Source organism: Vulpes vulpes, chromosome 12 (genome assembly GCF_048418805.1).
Source record: "Vulpes vulpes isolate BD-2025 chromosome 12, VulVul3, whole genome shotgun sequence".
In the NCBI taxonomy this organism is placed as follows: Eukaryota; Metazoa; Chordata; class Mammalia; order Carnivora; family Canidae; genus Vulpes; species Vulpes vulpes.
This window is the reverse complement of record NC_132791.1, coordinates 90,849,825-90,869,580: the sequence shown is the minus strand read 5'-3', so window position 1 is coordinate 90,869,580 and position 19,756 is coordinate 90,849,825. Positions and strand designations below refer to the sequence as shown.

The window sequence follows — 19,756 nt, the reverse complement described above, 5'->3', positions numbered from 1 at the left end:
CTGCTTTACAACGTGTGTTTCCCTAAGCAAAGCCTTACTGGAGACTGTTAGAGAATTGTCCCAAACTCAGCCCCAAGAGGGAGGCTAGACCCTCCTGGCTGCCTACTTATTCTTTTTTTTGGATCTCATTATCTTCCTGGTGTCCTTTTCATCTTTCCTGCTTGCTTTATAAATTCAATCTTACGCTAAAATGGCCTTTCCCACTCTCAAAAGATAATGATTTCAACTTGAGGAAGAACTTTCAAGACATTTGTGGGGGGTTTTAATTTATTTTTTTTTAAGATTTTATTTATTTATTCATGAGAGACACAGAGAGAGGCAGAGACATAGGCAGAGGGAGAAGCAGGCTCCCTGTGGGGATCCCGATGTAGGGCTTGATCCCAGGACTCCCGGATCATGGCCTAAGCTGAAGGCAGATGCTCAACCACTGAGCCACCCAGGCGTCCCTTTTCAAGACATTTGATCAAAATCCCCATACCAGTTTGTCATGCCCATCCCTCCATCTCACCCTCTCATTGTTCCTTCCTGTGTCCTGAAGAAAAGCTACACATCCTCACAACTAGGGTCACCATCTGGGGTCTCAGCTCTGTGCAGGCTCCTCTAAGTGATCCCCTCACTCTCCATGCATTCCTGCCTTGCCTTCTGGGCTGCTGGGTAGTGATTCCTTTCCCTCTGCCAAGTGTGTGAAGATTGCCTCTGGCCTGAAGACCAAGTTGTCTGTGCTACTTCTACTTCACTTGCACAGCAACAATCTGTCGTTTATTTTCTTAAGCATGGGCACACTGCTTGTGTATTCAGTTGTCAGCACCACCACTCCCCCCCCCCCGCCCCCCATTCCTCTCTGACTTCCCATACCTCTGGCTTCTGTGCCCTGAGGTTTCCACTCTCCCCTGTACTTCCTCCCAGCCACATCAGATTAATCACAAGTCCTGCCAGCCCCTCCTCTGTTCTAATCCCTTCCTTTCCCACTCATGGCCACCATTAACTTTGAACCAGCTCTCTGGTTTACATTAAATTGTTACTGTGGCCTCATGATTGATTCCTAATGTACCTTGCAAAGCTCTGCGAAATTCATCTTGCTAAAGTCTGTTTCACCATTTGAGTCTTCCAATCAGAGACCTTCAAAGATTCTCCCTATTTATGGAGTAAAAAGGGCCCAGCCCTTCAGTTTGTTTTAGTCAACTGTAATTGTTCTACTCCATGCCAAGAAACCTCTAGAAAAGAGGTTCGATGTCCTACCATTCTTTTCCCAATACATTTCCCAACCGAACTCCCAATTCTACCAGAAAATTCCCACCTCGGCACCTTTTTCCAGAGGCCTTGTCCCCAGTGAAGCCACTGTCCGTGCCCCTGATGCCGCTCCCTCTCCCCACAGGTCTGTCCTTCCACTAACTCTCCACTCATCATTCTCTGTCCTTTCCTTCAACAGCTATTAGCAAAACACCTGATAGTTACCAGGTACTGTCCCAGATGCCAGGGATGCAGAGAGGAACATAATAGATTCAAGGCCCAGCTCTTCTGGACCTAATGTTCTAGCCTAGGGAGAGAGACAATAAATAATTATCTGGTGACAAGAGCCCAGAAAAATGAATCAGGGAAGGAAGAAAGAGGGGTCAGAGAGAACTCACTGAGGACACGGCCTTGAGGCAGATCCCGGGGTGCGGTGTGGGAGGGAGCCTCTGGGAGGTCTGGTGGAAGGGGAGAGGGGGGCAGAGCCAAGTAGACTCTCGAGTAGGGCATGCCTGGTGTGCACAGAGCCGGCAAAGGAGGCCAGTGTGGCCACAGTGAGTGAGCAATGCTTGTCAAGGGTTGTAAGCAAATGAGCAGGTGCTGGGAGGTAGAGGCCAGACTCTGAGGAGTTTTTGATGCCATTGCTGGAATTTCGGCTCTTCCTCCAAGTGCAATGAGAAGCCCTCGGAGGGTTTTGAGCAGAGGAGACGTCATGATGTGCTTATTATATTCAAGACAGTCACTCTGGCTGTCGTGCTGAGTATAGACTAACAGACAAAGGTGGAGACGGAGTCCAGTTACCATCGTGATAATTCAGACAGGAAGGTGGAGGTGGGCCAGGACAGTAGAGGTGGAGGTGGTGGGAAGGGCTCATGTACTATCTGTATTTTGAAGGTGGAGCTTACAGAGTTGCTGATAGATTGGGTGAGGGCTGTGGAGAAAGGAGGAGAAAGGGCCCCGAGGAATAGGATTGCTGTGGGTTACATGGGGAACACTTGGAGGGGGTTAGGAGTTGAGGCCTGACGGGTCACACCAGTGAGGTTGATTCTCATGCAAGCAGAGATAAAAGTAGATACTTGGGTAAATGAGGCCAGGGCTCAAAGAACAGGCTCGACCAGAGCAACCCATAACAACCTCTCCCATCTGTACCCTTCTAGAACCTTCCATCCATCACTGTCATTTGATAATACACGTATTGTCTGGTGAAGCCTATTGTGTCCTTGCCTTGTATTGTTTAACCCTGCTGTTCTTTAAGTATGTATGCCTACCCTTTGTCTTCCCATAAAGGGCTTAACTTCCTTGTGGGTCGGGCCTGCACGATCTGATTCCATTAGAATCCCATAGCACTTGGCACACATTTGGCTACTCGGTAGGCAGGCGAGCCTCTACCTCGGGGCAGCTGCCCCCCACTTTGGAAGACCAGTGTGTCCTCACTGTCTCCTATGCTTCCCCTGCAGGCCGCTACGTACGTGGCATTTGTATCTATGGAAACGGGGACTTGAAGTGGTTGATTGATTCGCCCAGCCTCTTCGCTAACAAGTTTGAGCTGAGGACCTACCCCCTCACCGTGGAATGCCTGGAGCTGAGGCTTCGAGAGAGGACTCTGAACCAGAGTGAAACAGTGATACAGCCCAGCTGGTATTTCTGACCCTCTGGAGCGCAGGCTCCAAGGCCCCCGCAGCCGAGAAGAGCCTCTCTTTGGGAGAGAGCGTTGCCCTGCTGGTGTTGAGAGTTGCCCGAGCAAGGTGGCAGCCCCAGGACCTGGCCGTGCTATCCCCCGTGAAAACATCCACCGGACACTGTGGACTCTGCTATCAGGATGACTGCGCAGGGCGATGCTGGCACTTTGGCCCCCCTGGCAGCCTCCTGATGCCCCTTCTACGGCGGGCTAAGGTCCTGCTCAGTGGTCAGTTTAACTGGCATCAAACCTTTGCACCAGATACTCATCCTCGGGAAATGTTCTCATGAAAAGAACCGTAGATAATACTGTTTAGGAAAATAGGTGCATTTCTTTGAAGAAGGAATCATTTAGGACAGATCTATAGCCACGTGTGCATGGACACCACCCCCCTTTGCTCAGTCACACATAAGCGTAGAAACAGCTCTTGGGGCAACTCAGCGATCTCCTTTACAACTTCAGCTACAGAATGGAGAGTTCGGTCTTGTTCCCAAGCCCTTCCGGTTTACTGTGTCTGAAGTTCTGCATGGGAGGTAAAGTCACAGACAGAAGGTGGGATGCTGTTTTAGACAGTGGCCACTGCCCGCCGCTTCAGCAAAGGAATCCCAGGGAAACAGGGCATTTCTTGTTGTGGGTCAGAATGCACTGTAGTCCCTCTGCCATTGTTTTCTGTGGAGAACAGTGAAACTTTCCCACAGAACGAAGAGATTTCTAGAAGACAGGTGCTATGACGTGGATCTTGTCCCAAGTCTCTAACCTCAGAATGAATCCCTTTCCTCTTCGGTCACCACCCTCCACCCCCACCAAAGTGATCTTACCTGCACAATGGAGTCCAAATTCTATGCCATGAGGCTTTAAGGACTCCAGAGTATTCTCTGAGTAGCTTATCCTCAGAGAGTAGTCTCTGAGTAGCTTTACAATGCTTAAGTGCTAATAAGAGTGCCTAGATTTTTAAAAGCTTTCAATTGTGAATGAGCATTTGTGTCACTTAACCCCCATCCCCTTCCTTTATCCAATTCATTCATTCAGCATGCAGCCAGTAAATATTTCTTGAGAGTCTATTGTAGGCCAGACCCGTGTTTGACACAGGAGAAAAGGAAGACAGAGCTTTTCCACTCTAAAATTCTTGGTCATAGCATCAACGTTGGAAAGGCTACACTAGAGAATCTCATGGGTTGCTTATATTTTAACACGTTCATGTGCAGGGTTGTAGATTGGGAGATCAGGCCAAGGATATGAGTAATTAGAACTTGAGGTCTAGGGACACCTGGGTGGCTCCGTTGGTTAAAGCATCTGCCTTCAGCTCAGGCTGTGATCCCAGGGTTCTGGGATCGAGTCTCACCTCAGGCTCTCTGCTCAGCAGGAGTCTGCTTCTCCCTCTCCCACTACTCCTCTCCCCAACTTGTTCTATCGCTCAAATAAATTTTAAAAATATTACAAAAAAAAGAAATCAATATTGAAATCAGAGAGGATTCCAAAGAAAGAAGGCAAGGAATAGAAGCTCAAGCCAGTTGTGTTGTAGGCATCCCGATAACTCCCTTATGGCTCATTGCATTAAAACCTTACAACACTCTTGGGAGGCCCACGTGATTACCCCCATTTTGCAGATGAAGTAAGTAGTCTTAGAGAAATTATTAATAAGCATTAGGAAACAAGTTCTCTGAGGACTGGGATGTTCTCATTGATCTCCTTAGTTCAGTTTCCTAAGGTGGAAGATTTGGAGAAGGTGAAATAAAGCCATATTTAGTATACCAGAGAGGGTGGGTTTTATGAATGGTCTCAGTGTTAAATGAGAACACATGCCGTCACCTCAGAAAAATGTGAAGTCTACTTTTGTACTCCTAAATCCATTGAGCTCCTCAATATTTATTTATTCTAACAGAAGAAAAAGTTGCTGTAACTAATGATACCTTTAATTAACACAATTTTATTATTTTTTTCTGTGATTGTGCCTGTTGAATATTAATCATATTTATGGGAATGCCTTTGAAGTAAGTCTTCTTTTCTTCCTGCTACTGAAAAAGATGGAGCTGTATGGAGTGTTAAAGGGTTAGAGCATAGGGAACACGCCTGGAATTAATGGTGGAGTTTTTTTTTTTTTAAACTTCTTTAAATGACCCCACCTGAGAAGAAGAAATGTTTTACACTGGATCTTTCTCATCTAGAACGAGAAGCCTTTTGGAATAGAAGATGTTTACATGTCTTGCTGGTCATCTCTAGGTCTTAAATACTTTAATATTGGAAGATTATAGTGTTTGGGTGAGTGGGTTTCTGCTAGCCCATGGGGATGGCTGAAACTACTAAATCCGTCCTTGTTTGCAATGATGTTCTGTGTTATTGTCTTGGAAATAAATTAATATATTGTTTTCCACCTTTGGGGCTATTGTGTATTTTTTTAAAAGGTTTTTACTTATTTATTCATGAGAGACACAAGCAGGGGGAGGAGCAGGCTCCCTATGGGGGAGCCCAATGCAGGACTCGATCCAGGACCCCAGCATCACGACCTGAGCCAAAGGCAGATGCTCGACCACTGAGCCACCCAGGTGCCCGTTTTTGTGTATTCTTATTTGATGGCTGGTTAACATCCACTAAAGACCATGTTTAACAAGCTAATTCTTCTAGTGTTTTTTAAAAAAATACAAATAAAGGGTTGCCTGGCAGGCTCAGTCTGTGGAGCACATGACTCTTGATCTTGGGGTTGTGAGTTTGAGCGCAATGTTGGGTGAAGAGAATACTTAAAATCTTAAAAAAATACATGAAAATAAAAAAAACTTCTAATTTTAGAATAGCTTAAGTTTTACAGAAAAATGGTAGATGGTACTGAAAGTTCCCATACACACCCCACTCAGTTTCCCATTATCAACATATTATGTTACTATGGCACATTTTATTTAGATTTCCTAAATTTTTACTTAATATCCTTTTTTGGTTCCAAGATCCCATCTAGAATGCCACATCACGTTTAATCATCGGGCTTCACTGGGCTATGACTGTTTCTCAGACTTCTCTTGTTTTTGATGACCTTGACAATCCTAAGGGGTACTAGTTGGGCATTTTGTAAAGTTGCCCCCCTGTTTTGTCTCATGTTTAGCTCATGATCAGATTGCACTTTTGGGTTTGGAGGAAGAAGACCACAGAGGTGAAGTGCCATTTTCATCACATCATACAAAGCGTACATTCTACCGACATGACTTCTCAGAGTTGAGGCTAACCTTGATCACCTGACTTAAGTAGTGTTTGTCAGGTTTCTCCACTGTAGAGTTACTGTTCTCCCCCTTTCCATATAGTACTCAAGTCATTATTCACAACTGTACGTAAGGAATGGGGAATTATGCTCCACCTTCTTTAGAGTAGAATACCTACAAAAATTATTTAGAAATCAAAAAGGAGATTTTTCTCTTTCCCCCAATTTACTAATTTATTTAAAATTTTATATCAATGTGAGCTCATAGATGTTTCTTTTAAACTTCAGGTTATAATACAATTCCTCCAATTGTTCCAGCTGTGGCCATAGGTAGTTCTTTCAGTCAGCTCCTGAATCTCTTTGACATATCCTCAAGACTGTGGGTGTTTTCTTGAACACTCTTATTTTTTGGCATTGCACAACGCTCCACTCAAGCAACTCTTACTATTCTCTTATTCAGTTTTGAGGATGCATGACAAGTACAATAGCAATGGCATGAGAAGTACATGGTGATCAGAGGCTCAGACTCTCAGATGAGGGTCTGGATCACCTCACCGAGTAGGCCATACAGACTAGCAGAGGTGCTAGTGAAGGATATGGAGAATCTGGAATGAGAGAGAGAAGAAGGAGACATTGGGTATCTTAGGGCTTCAAGACCAGCTGCAATGGTGGAAGCTGTAGGTCATTCCACTAATTTTCCCTTTGTTAGTTTCCCCCAAGAAAAGACACTCCAAGGATTTGGAGGAGCTGCTCCCTAAGTTTATAGGAAGAAATTGATCCAAGCTGCTCAAGTGTGGATGGTGCACTGCACAAATGGGGTTTTCTCAGGACTTAGGCTGTCAGCCTTCTCTGGGAATTACCTTCAGCCTACGAAAGTGACCCCATCCCAGGTCACGTCCCATCTGGGATCAGCCTACACCCAATGCCAGGAGGGTGTGGGGCTATAAAGGCCAATACCCTCACCTTAACTTGGGCCCATAGCATCTGATTAGCTCTCTGGGGTGAAGCAAGGCCTTACTATAATTGTATCACAGCACAGCTTCTTTCTATAATCCCAATGCCTTCCATTCCTCCATAAGTACTGAATGTGAAGAGCTCCCTTGCACACTAATCTCCATTTTAGAGCCTGATTTTTGGAGAACCTCACCTGTAGTGTGTTTCCCCACACAAAAGATGATACAAAAATTTACCTATATTTTTTTCTTTAACTCCCATTGTTTGTTTGTTTGTTTTCCCTCTATGTTTAACTCTTCGAGACTTCAACCATTTAGAATTTATTTTGTCATATGATTTCAGGTAGACGCCTAAATTTTTATTCTGCTAAGGAAAACCAGCTATGCCAATACCATCTTCTCCCGGATGATTTGAAGATTATGCACTAAATTCTCATAAATTTGGGAGTCTCTTTCTGGAATCTATCCACCCAATAGAATCAAATTCTATTGATTTTTTTGGTCTATCCACATGCCAAAACGACATTTCAAACATTATGGTAGATCTCTACTCTGGCAAGACAAGAAATCTCTTACCATTCTTTTTCTTAAGTAGGCTTCATGTCCAGCATGGAGCCCAATGTGGAGCTTGAACTCACGACCCCGAGACTGATACCTGAGCTGAAATCAAGAGTTGGATACCCAACTGAGCCATCCAGGCACCACCCCCTCAATGTGTTTTCTAATAGTTTCTCAATCTATTATACCTCACATTTTCTGGTAATTATCTATAAATACCAGTTTTGTCTTTTCCTTCCCAATATTAAGTCCTCTTGTTTCTTTTTCCTGTCTTCTTACATTGGTAAAAATTTGTGATACAATTTAAAATGGTGTCAGTGATAGCAGTTATCCTTGAGTTATTCCCAACATTAAAGGGCATGTTAACTTTTGTGCATGATGTTGGAGTTTTGATATAGGTTTCTGGTAGATACTATTTATTGAAGAGAATATTAGGAAATAAATATACATTGAAATATATCATGATTCATATATATATATATATATATATATATAGGTTGCTATCTCTTTTTTGTTGCTTGGTGCAATTTATGGGTGAGTGGTTTTTAAAATTTTTTCTTTGCATATATTACTTCAGGAAATAAGAGCAAAAAGTTACTATTCCTAATCTTTTTAAACAGTAAGTCGATAGTAGTCTATGCCAAATAGGAAACTATAGCAGGGGTCCATTTGAACAGACTAGGCAAGCAATTGAAGTTTGAGACTAATGTTGACTGAGCTGGAAGGTTCCTTATCATAACTACTCCCTCTTCTGGTCAGGATGGCTTAGGGATTAAGCACCAACAGAAAATAGACCAGAAGTCAACCTCTCAGAGCCAAGTTCTGGTTTTGGAAAGAGGACTAACAGCGCTATCTCTGAGAGCAGGAGGGTAAGAGGTGAGGCTGTCCATGCTCACTTTTCCATGAGGAACACTTACACACTTAGAAAGTGGGGCACCCACTGTAGCTATCTGGAAGACTAATCTGATGAGTCCTACTGCTGAGCCCAGGAAGCCTAACCTACATCTTGGGAAGGATCCTTGGGAAGAGTTATATCAGATAAATGGGCTGAATGATCCAAAAATAAAGGGTTCTTAAGAAAATACAAAATCCAGAAGCTGATGGACAGTGTCAAGTGTCAAACTGTAGAAGGGAAATTTGGGCATAATGTCATCAGGAGCTGAGGATATAGGAGAAACAGTTAAGAAAGTTAGTGCAAGATTAAAATGAATTATTTATGAACTTTGAGCCATTTATTCAGTTAAAATGAATTATCAGTGAACTTCAGGCCAGGTACACAAGGCAAAAATGTAGGGTTTTAGAGGGCTTCTTTAAAATTTTTTATTTTGAAATAACTTTAAACTTAGAGAAAAAGTCACAAAAATTACAAAGAGTTCATATATATCCTTCAACCTGCCACTTCCAATGCTAACATCTTATATAACCAAAGTTTCATTATCAAAACCAGTTTGTTTGGTTTTTAACTCTGTACTGGCTGTGTGTTGAGGGTTGCAGCCAACTGGCTTTTACCTTTGCACAGGACAGACTAGATGGTACATGAGTCCCAATAACATGTAGTACCATCATATTAGACCAAATGAGAGCGAGGGACTGGTCTCAAGTGATATTTCCTGATGAAAATTGTACTATGGAAAAGAAAATTCTATATATATTCTCTATTCCAGGCTATGCAAGTGAGATAAAAGAAAAAGACAAAAGAGCAGATCCAAAGTCATATCACTGAGAAAATGGTGGAGAAGAAAGGTGTATGATGGTTAAAATGTATCTTGTATCTTACAGGTCACTGGTTGGAAAACTCTAATTTAGATTCATTTTCTCAGGATTTCACTAAATAGATTTAATGGGTCATAAAGAGCTACCAGGAAAAGCACTGATTACTGCCATGTCTACACATTGAAACTCTGATGCTTAACACCTCTGGTGATCCCCTTCTGCATACCTCTGAGTGGGCCAGGCATGGAAGCTCCACAATTAGCATTCATGTGGTGGCTTTTACAGAGGACTCAGCAAGGAGTATTTAAAGTAGACTTTCCGCCTGCATGGCTGTGTATCAGAGATGACCCAGTGGAAGAAGAATGGTTTAAAGAGTAACTACAATAATAGCATGAGATTTTCTGGGGATACAGTTACAAAGAACAATGGAGTGACTTAAATACGTTACAGACTGGTAGACAAATCTATGAAAATGTTGGAAATTTAAAACACCAATGTGGGAGGTGCCTGGGTGGCTCAGCCGGTTAACCATTTGCCTTCATGACCCCAGGGTCCTGGGATCAGCCAGAGTTGGGCTCCCTGCCCAGCAGGGAACCTACTTCTCCCTCTCCCTCTGCCTGCCTCTCTGCTTGCTTGTGCTCTCTCTCTCTTTCTCTGTCAAATAAATAAGTAAATAATCTTTCAAAATTAAAAAATAAAAAAGAAAAACTACACACTAATGTGGTAGTCCTTACCATACATCAAAAGTTTCCTACTTGGATGTGTAATCAAGAAACTTCTCTAAGGAATTGTGGGAGTCAGGGCAAATGTCACTTGAAAAACTTTCATAAATGGATCTTGGAAACTAGCCCTTTATCTGATACGTCATTTGCAAATATCTTCTCCCATTCTGTAGGTTGTCTTTTAGTTTTGTTGACTGTTTCCTTTGCTGTGCAAAAGCTTCTTATCTCGATGAAGTCCCAATAGTTCAGTTTTGCTTTTGTTTCTTTTGCCATCGTGGATGTATCTTGCAAGAAGTTGCTGTGGCCGAGTTCAAAAAGGGTGTTGCCTGTGTTCTCCTCTAGGGTTTTGATGGAATCTTGTCTCACATTTAGATCTCTCATCCATTTTGAGTTTATCTTTGTGTATGGTGAAAGAGAGTGGTCTAGATGTAAAATAAGGGTACAGAAATATGTTGTGTTTTCGTAGGATTTTTAAGCAGGAAGATTTCACTTATTTATTTATATATTTAACAAAGAAATTGTGCCAGGTTCAGCTTCTAGTAATATATCTATCTATGTATTAAGACTGATAGATCTTTTATATTCAAGCTGAAGAGATAGAAAAATTACAAGGATATATCAACACACAAGATACTTTTAAATAGAGATTAGTTCTGCGAAGTAGATAAAGCAAAGTGAGGTAATAGAGAGCAACAGACAGAGAGGGAGAGGGGCTCCTTTAGATTAGCTGTCAGTCCTAAAAGAAAACAGGCAGCAAATTCTTAGACTTGGGTCTTGGCTATATTTTTTTGGGATCATCTCCTCAGGCAAGGGCAACAAAAGCAAAAATAAAGAGTTGGGATTACATCAAACTGAAGAACTTTTGCACAGCTAAGGAAACCAGCAACAAAATGAAATAGGCAACCTCCTGAATGGGAGAGGATATTTACAAATGATGTATCCAATAAGGAGTTAATTTCCAAAATATATAAAGAACACATACAGGTCAACACCAAACAAACAAACAACCCCCCCCCCCAAACCTCGCCACAATGCAATTAAAAACTGGGCAGAGGATCTGAATAAACATTTTTCCAGAGAAGAAATACAGATGGCAAACAGATGTGTGAAAAGATGCTCAGTATCACTCATCATCAGGGAAATGCAAAGCTAAACCACAATGAGATATGATCTCACACCAGCCAGAATAACTAGTATTAAAAAGACAAGAAATAACAAGTGTTGGTGAGGAGGTTGAGAAAAGGAAACCCTTGTGCACTGTTGGTGGGGATCTAAATTGGTGCAGGATCTATGGGAAAAGTATGAAGTTTCCTCAAGACACTAAAAATAGAAATACCATATGATCCAGTCATTCCACTTCTGGGTATTTATCCAAAGGAAAAAAAAACACTAATTCCAAAGGATATATGCACCCCAGTGTGTATCACAGCATTATTTACAATAGCCAGTGTGTGGAAGCTACCTAAGTGTTCACTGATAGATGAATAAAGAAGATGTTTATGTGTATGTATACACAATAGAATATTACTCAGCAATAAAAAAGAATGAAATCTTTCCATTTTGATAACATAGGTAGACCTAGAAGACATTATGATGAGTGAAATAAGTCATACTGAGAAAGACAAATACCATATGACTTCACTTACATATGGAATCAAAAAAGTAAAACAAATAAACAAGCAAAACTAAAACAAACTCATAAGTACAGAGAATAAAATGGTGGTTACCAGAGAAGATAGGGGTGGGAAGATGGGTTAAACAGGTAAAAGGGGTATAAGAGGTGCAAACTTCCAGTTATAAAATAAGTAAGTCACAGAGATATAAAGTATAGGGTAGGGAATATAGTCAAAATACTGTAATAACTTTGTATGCTGACTAGCTACACTTATCATGGTGGTCACTTCATAACGCATAAAAATGGGAATTACTCTGTTGTACATCTGAAACTAATAGAATATTACATATAAACTATACTTCAAATAAGAAAAAGACCCCTTTTTTTGTTTTGTTTTTGTTTTTGTTTTGTTTTGTTTTGTTTTGTTTTGTTTTTTTAAAGATTAGGCTGTCAGGCAAGGCCTCTCCTCAGAGGGACATATTCATTTTGATGCTTGTAGTGTCCATGGTGGCCTGTAGGCGCCAGAGTCACGTTGAGGGGTCTCCTACAGGCCACGTGGGACACTTTGAGCATCAAAATGCATATTTAGGGAATAATACATTGTAACTGCCAAAATAAAATGAGTTCATGACCCATACATGCATACATACATACATAAATGGAGGAGGATGGAATGTTCTTACAGTAAAAGTCCAGCTAATAATACAGACGGAGTGATGTAGTTAGGAAATCATTAATGGTTGCTACAACTCACGGATAAAAGTTTGATAAGGAATAGAATATTTACATAGTTTCAAAATATCTTCCCACAGATTACTTATTAATTGTAAAGGTAGATTTTTAACTTTACAGTGCAAAAAAAGACCCTGGACATATGACCTAATCAAGTGAGCAAAGTGACATGACTCACACTGGGACAATCAACTCACATACCTCCTGAAAGAAAGCAGAGTTGGATATAACATCCCTGCAGTGGTATTCCTACCCAAACCGCATACTGAATTTAGAGTCATGAGAAAACATCAAACAAGCCAACACTGGTCGACATTGTACAAAACAACTGCCCTGGACTCTTCAAAGATATAAAGAAAAACTGTCGAATTGTTCTAGATGAAAGGAGATTGAAAATCAATGCAATGTATGATCCTGGATTCAATTTTAAACTGGAGATATAAAGAAAAGCTAAGAAGGACATTCCTGGGACCACAGAGAAAAATAGTATATGCATTATGGGTTAGATAATATTATTGTGTCAATGTTAAATTTCCTGATTATATAAAAAGTTTTTTCTTCATACTTTATACCAAAGTGTTTAGAAAATAAGGTAGCGTAATGTCTCCAACATATTCTCAAAAGTTTCAAAAAATGTATACATCCATCCACACAGAATGGTAAAGCAAAGGGGATGGATGCAAACATTTAGTGGATCTGGGGAAATGGTATAAGGGAATTCCTTGTACTGCTATTTCAGTCTTTCTGTTAGTATGAAAACAGATCAATATGAAAAATTGCCAAAAATCCAACCAACTAATCAACCAATGAAATATACCCTAAACCTCGGCTGGTTAAGCTGCTTCATCTGGTGGTATGATTGAAGTTATCCCTACAGGATAAGAAATGGATTCTGACTGATTTAAGCAGAAAAGGGATTTATTAAAAGGTACTAGAGCTGATCTTAATTTTTTAAAAGATGTATTTATTTATTTTAGAGAGAGTGTGTGTGCATGAGGAGGGGAGGGGCTGGGGGAGAGAGTAGGGGGAAGCAGATTCCCTTCTGAGCACTGAGCCTGATGTGGTTCCATCCCAGGACCCTGAGATCATGACCTGAGCTGAAACCAAGAGTCAGATGTTTAGCAGACTGAGCCACCCAGGCACCCCTGACTTTTACTTTTTTAATAGACTGGGCAACGCAGACCAACCCTTCTGCTGAAAACAACTAAGAAAGCTGGATGAAATACAAATGTGTCCTTCCTAACGGCATTACAGAGATGGCAAGATAGTGAGGCAGGACTAAACCAAGATACCATAGAAATGGAAATCCAGAGATTTCTGCTCTGGGAGAAGAAACAGCTGAGAGTCAGAACAGCACCACTAACAATCTGACTGGTTTGGGACAGGGGTCTAAAAACTTTTTTCCTAAAAGTCCAGATGTTAAATATTTTAGGGTTGCAGACCATACAGTCTCTGGTTCTGTGTCATAATTATTCAATTTTGTCATTGTAGAATAAAATTTTAGTTTTAGCAGAGCTATCTGCACATCCATGTTAATAGCAGCACGACTCATAATAGCCGAGAGGTGAATACAACTCAAATGTCCACTGGCAGATAAATGGATGAGCAAAATGTAGTAAATACATACAACAGAATGTTATTGAGGCTTAACAAGGAAGGAAAGTCATAGAGAATATGTGGAGCTCGGGGAAGAGGAAAGGTAAATCGTTATTTAATGAATATAGAGTTTCAGGCTTGTAAGATGAAAAAGTTCTGGAGATCTGTTTCACAAAACAACGTGAACATATTTAGCACGATTGAACTGTACACTCAGAAATGGTTAGGATGGTAAATTTATGTTCTGTGTGTATTTTTTTTTTACCACAACCAAAAAATGTATGTAATAATAACAGAAAAGAGTATCAGTGAGGTTGTTCATGTAGTTAATGATCAGGGTTGTTTGTTGGAAACAAAGTTTTGGGAATCAAATGTTTGAAAAGGTTTTTTAAAAAGCAGTCATAGAAAATACATAAACAAACGAGAGTGGCTATGTTTCAATACAACTTTATGGACAATAACAGGCAGCTGGCCTGTGAACCAGAGTTTGCTGAACCCTGGGCTGAAAAACAAAGTCAAAATTCAAAACAATTGGTTATGGAAGCCCTGAGCTCACACAAGCTTAGCCATGACCTTGCCCATGTGCAAGCAATGACAATTACACCAGGATTGCAGCCCGGCCAGCAGCTTATTGTAAAAGACCTCTAGTTACAAGACACATCCTGATTTCAGAGATATTAAAATATGAAGGAAAAAAGTAAAATTTAAAATCAATGAAATTTAGCAAATATTATTCTACACCCAGAGACACCATAGCGAAGTTGTGGAAAACCCAAAACAAAACAAAACAAAAATCCCAAAATAAGAGCTGGGTGGGGTTCCTGGATTTATCCTCAAAAGAGCAAGAGTTCAACTGACAGATGACTTCTCAAAATCACAATGGAAGCCATAATACAGTTAAAAGACGTTATAATAAACAGAAGGAAAATAAATGGCAAGTAAGAACCCAGCAAAAATCATGCAGGAATAAAGGTAAAATAAGGACATTTCAAAACAACAACACAAGATAATTAGTACCAGTGGAGCTATGCTAAAGGAAATTCTAGAATATTCTTCAGGGGGGAAAAAAAAAAAATCCGAGATGGAAAACTTGTAGAAGGAATGAAAGGAAGTGAAAATGGTAAAATGAGCATTGACTACATAAAATAATAATAATGATGTTATGAGGTTAAAAGTATATTGGTAACCAAAGTTCATGGCAAATTATAGCATATAAATTGGGAAGAGATAAATAGAGTTATAGTATTCAAAATTAAGTAGGTATAGTATTCTAATGTTAAGTATTCTATAGCATTGTTGGGGAAGAGGGTAAAAGTTTCAATTAATGCTAAATGTTAAGATGTCAAGAATGCATGTCATATTTTATAAGACAACCATGAGAAGATTAATGGGAGTATATACATTCTGAACTACTAGAGCAAAAATAGCGGGGTGGTGGGCACAATAAAAATAATTCAAAAAAGTCAAAGAGGGACGCCTGGCTGGCTTAGTCAGAAGAGCATGTGACTCTTGATTCCAGGGTCATGAGTTCAAGCACCACACTGGGTGTAGAGATTACTTAAATAAATAAAACTTAAAAAAGAATAAAAAGTCAAACGAAGGGACGATAAAAAGGAAAGGGTGGGAAAATATAAAATGGAATAGAATGGCAAATTAAATTCAAATGTAATAGTTATCGTGTTAATTATAAGTAAACTAAAAAAAATAAAAAGTAAAACGAAGGGACGATAACAAGGAAAGGGTGGGAAAATATAAAATGGAATAGAATGGCAAATTAAATTCAAATGTAATAGTTATCGTGTTAATTATAAGTAAACTAAATGTCCCAGTTGTCTGATAAGATTTTTAAAAGAAAAAAAAATTTGTTGTTCACAATAGACACATCAGAAATATAAGGAAACCAAAAGCTGAAATAATGGTAGGCATACCACGTAAATATAGAAAAAAAGCTGTCATTGAGAGAAAAAAAATAGTATTAATAGGAAGAGTCGGGCACAGCCTGGGTGGCTCAGTGGTTTAGTGCCGCCTTCAGCCCAGGGCGTGATCCTGGAGACCCTGAATCGAGTCCCACGTCGGGCTCCCTGCATGGAGCCTGCTTCTCCCTCTGCTTGGGTCTCTGCCATTCTCTCTCTCTCTCTCTCTCTCTCTCTCTCTGTGTGTGTGTGTCTTTCATGAATAAGTAAATAAAATCTTTAAAGAAAATAAGAAGAGTCATTTCATAAAAGGCTTAATTCACCATGAAGATAAAACTACTCTTATTTATATCTTCCCAATACATAGCCTCAAAATATATTACAGAATGAGAGAAAATAGCCACATTTATAATCATAAGAGGAGATTTTAACACATTCTCTTGTTAATTGATGAAATAAGCAGAAAAAAAAACAGTATAGCTACATAAGATTTTAAAAACATAATTAACAGGGATGCTTCCTGGAGTCAGTGGGTGCAACATGCAGCTCTTGATCTCGAGGTTGTGAGTTCAAACCCCATATTGCCGGTAGAGTCTACTTAAGAACACACAATTAACAAATTTGGTTTATTGTCCATAAAAAGAACACTAACCAACAATTTTTGTGGCAAGCACACTTGAAACATTTATAATAATTTATCTTTCATATAATAAGAATCAACAGATTTCAAAGAGTTGGTAATGGACAGAGTATATATTCTGACCAAAAAGCAATTAAGTAAGAAATGTTTAAAAAGTAACTAGGTGGTCCTCATATGTTCAGAAATTAAGCGATTTACTTTCCAATACCCCATGGGTCAAAGAAGATACCAAAATGAAAATTAGAAGATATTTTTATAATGTAGAAGATATTTTTAATATTTTGATAATGATAATTTACAATTTTGATAATTTGATAAAATGTATGTGACTATAGTTAAGTGTGCTAAGGGGGAAATTTCTAGGAATAAATGCATATGTTAGAGAAGCTAAGCACCTGAAGATTAAATTATAAAGATAGCAGAAATTAATGAAATAAGAAATAATATACAATAAAGATAATCAACAAAGTCAAGAGCTAATTCTTTGTTATTTAGAAGTCTCAGACATAAGTTTAGGTAGAGTGGATAGAAGGGTAGAGTGAGAAATAATTCTATTTCTTTCTGTCTCTGAAACTCACATTGAATCTTGGCTATAAATAATTCAACTAGGGGCACCTGGTAGCTCAGTTGGTAGAGCATGCAATCTTGATATCGGAGTTGTGAATTTGAGCCCCATGTTGGGTGTAGAGATTACTTAAAAATAAGATCTTAAAAAAGTTTCATCTAATTATTACTTAAATGGGTCACTTTAGTGTATGAGCCAAAGAATCAAGTATCAAGCAAAAAGTTAAATTTCGAACGGTGTGTGTGTGTGTCTAAGCAACTGTAACAAAATATTAAATAGGATTTAGCTTCTTGTCCATGGAATTAGTGACAAGAGCCAGAAGTGAGGTCAAAGAGGGGTTAAGTTCCACATTCTTGGGGTCATAAATACTCATCAGGGATTCTTAAGACATGGCAAACCAATCTTTTCTTTTTTTTAATTTTATTTATTTATTTGGGAGAGAGTGAGAGCGATCACAGAGGGAGAGGGAGAGGGACAAGCAGACTCTGCACTGAGTAGAGGGCCTGATGTGGGGGCCGGATTCCAGGACCCTGGGATCATGACCTGAGCTGAAGGCCATGATGCTTAACTGACTGAGCCTCCCAGGCATCCCCCAAACCAGTCTTATTACAATCAACCATGATTCTCTAACTCAGAGGTCAGCAATCTTTTTCTGTGAAGGACTAGACAGTAAATAGTGTAGGCTATGTGGGTATGGTTTCTGTTAAGACTATGCAACTCTGCATTGTAGTGCAAAAGCAACCATAGACAATATGTGAATGTGGTTGTGTTTCAATAAAACTTTATTTACAAAAATAGGCCGTGGGCCTGATTTGTCCCATGAGCTATAGTTTGTTGACTCCTGATCTAAACACAGCCCTAATATCGGGCTAAGACTGATGAAGGAGAAAGAGCATCATCATAGATGTGAATTATCAGCCTAACGAGAATGCCGTGGTTGCCCCCCCCCCCCCCCCCCACTTTCTACTCCTGAGCAAAGTGAGGGAGACAAGAAAATCTCTTGAAAATACAAAGTGTGCCTGAAGGGAAGACTGGAGTCTCCTGCTCTAGTTAGATCTTCTTTCAGGGAGTGAACTTATAGCTCTGAACTTCATCTAGGTAAACAAGCTAAAGAACTGGAGTTGGCAGGGCAGAGCGAGGTAGTTTATAGCCGAGGAAGGAACAACCAACTGCTGTGACAAAGACGACGTGCAGGATTCCCTTAGTTCCAGGGGTCACTATGGAAGGAAACTGGATTTGATTGGTTTTGCTGTAATTTCATCTAAGAGGATTTGCATCCTGGCCCAAAGACTACCCAATCAGTTGTAAAAGCGTTTGAACAGGGGCCAAACTTCCCAGGGTAGAGAACGTGGTAAATAGGGAGGTTTCCAGGCTTCCCCAAGAATATATACCATGACACAGAGAGAGTCGTTGGTGACCTGCCAACAAGTAGGTATCCACAACCAGCTGGAGTGAAAAAAACAAGTAGCCACAGCCAACAAAAGGCCACACCAGCAGCCAGATCAGTAGAAGACACTCATCTGTTCCCAAGAAGAGTGAGGGCCAGACCTCTCTTCTCCACCAGACCACACACTCAGAGGTGAGGTGCAAGGGGACTCAAAGGACAGACCTTGCCTTCCTCGATTCAGGAACGTGGTCAGTGGTAGGGGAAGGAAAGCCTTAGGTTGGAATGGGGTTGTAGCTTTAAAGGGAATGGATTTTTCATAACTGAGGGTGACCTGGAAATTCTAGAATCTGCTCACGGTGCTATTTATTAACAAATCTGCCATGGAGAAGACAAGGAGAGTTAAAGCAGCACATTTAGGAGCCATGCCTTCTGGGAGGAAAAGGCATAGTGTTTATATATCCCTGGGTTGAGACTATTTGAAAACTAAATATCAATGTATAGTAACACCTCATTAATCTGGAGTCTATATAGTTAGTCTTTTTGGCTACACATGCCAGTGTCAAGAAACTGGAACACACACTCATACGTACACAGGCACACACACATCTATGAAGGAAAATCTGCCTCTTCTCTATTTAAAGCATTTTTAAAAAAAGATTTTATTTATTTATTCATGAGAGACAGAGAGAGAAGCAGAGACATAGGCAGAGGGAGAAGCAGGCTCCCTGAGGGGACCTGATGTAGGACTTGATCGCTGGACCCCAGAATCATGACCTGAGCTGAAGGCAGACGCTCAACCACTGAGCCACCCAGGTGCCCCCTGCCTCTTCTTTATATCCCTCTGTGACTACTCAAGTCTTTAACTCAGAGCTGAATTAGCTAAATGATAAGAGAAAGCTAGGGTCCAGTTCTAGTATCACACAGGATGTACTTGGAGCTCAGATGTTGTTTTTTTTCTACACATTTGAACTTCCCTGTAACAATTAAACAACTCTTTGTTTCCACCCAACAAGATCTGGCTACCACTTACGTAAGAGGACCTCACACTTCAAAATTGGGGGACCCACAGTCGAAACAGTTACTGGCTATGTTAATTACTCAAGTGTAGACACAGTCCCACTAAATATCCCATTGCTTAAGGAAAACATTGGAAAGTTAACCTTCAATAACTTGTGTACATAAAAATCTATACAATAATAATCATAATAATGGGAAGAATGAGAAAAACGGTTAGTATGTACAAATAAACACAAGCAATGAGAAAACATGA

At 40.3% G+C, this 19,756-nt stretch overlaps 1 protein-coding gene across 3 annotated transcripts in view; it reads left to right on the top strand.

Annotated features, from left to right (window-relative positions):
• Positions 1–5,279, top strand: part of GCNT2 (glucosaminyl (N-acetyl) transferase 2 (I blood group)) — an 83,115-nt gene extending 77,836 nt beyond the window's left edge. For all 3 annotated transcript variants that reach the window (XR_011995690.1, XM_072729154.1, XM_025999376.2), the window contains one exon: positions 2,688–5,279. Coding sequence is in view for 2 of the 3 variants with exons in the window: in XM_072729154.1 (XP_072585255.1) it covers positions 2,688–2,878 (191 nt within the window). In the remaining variant the exon portion in view is untranslated. The remainder of the gene's footprint in view (positions 1–2,687) is intronic.
• Positions 5,280–19,756: the final 14,477 nt, after the last annotated feature.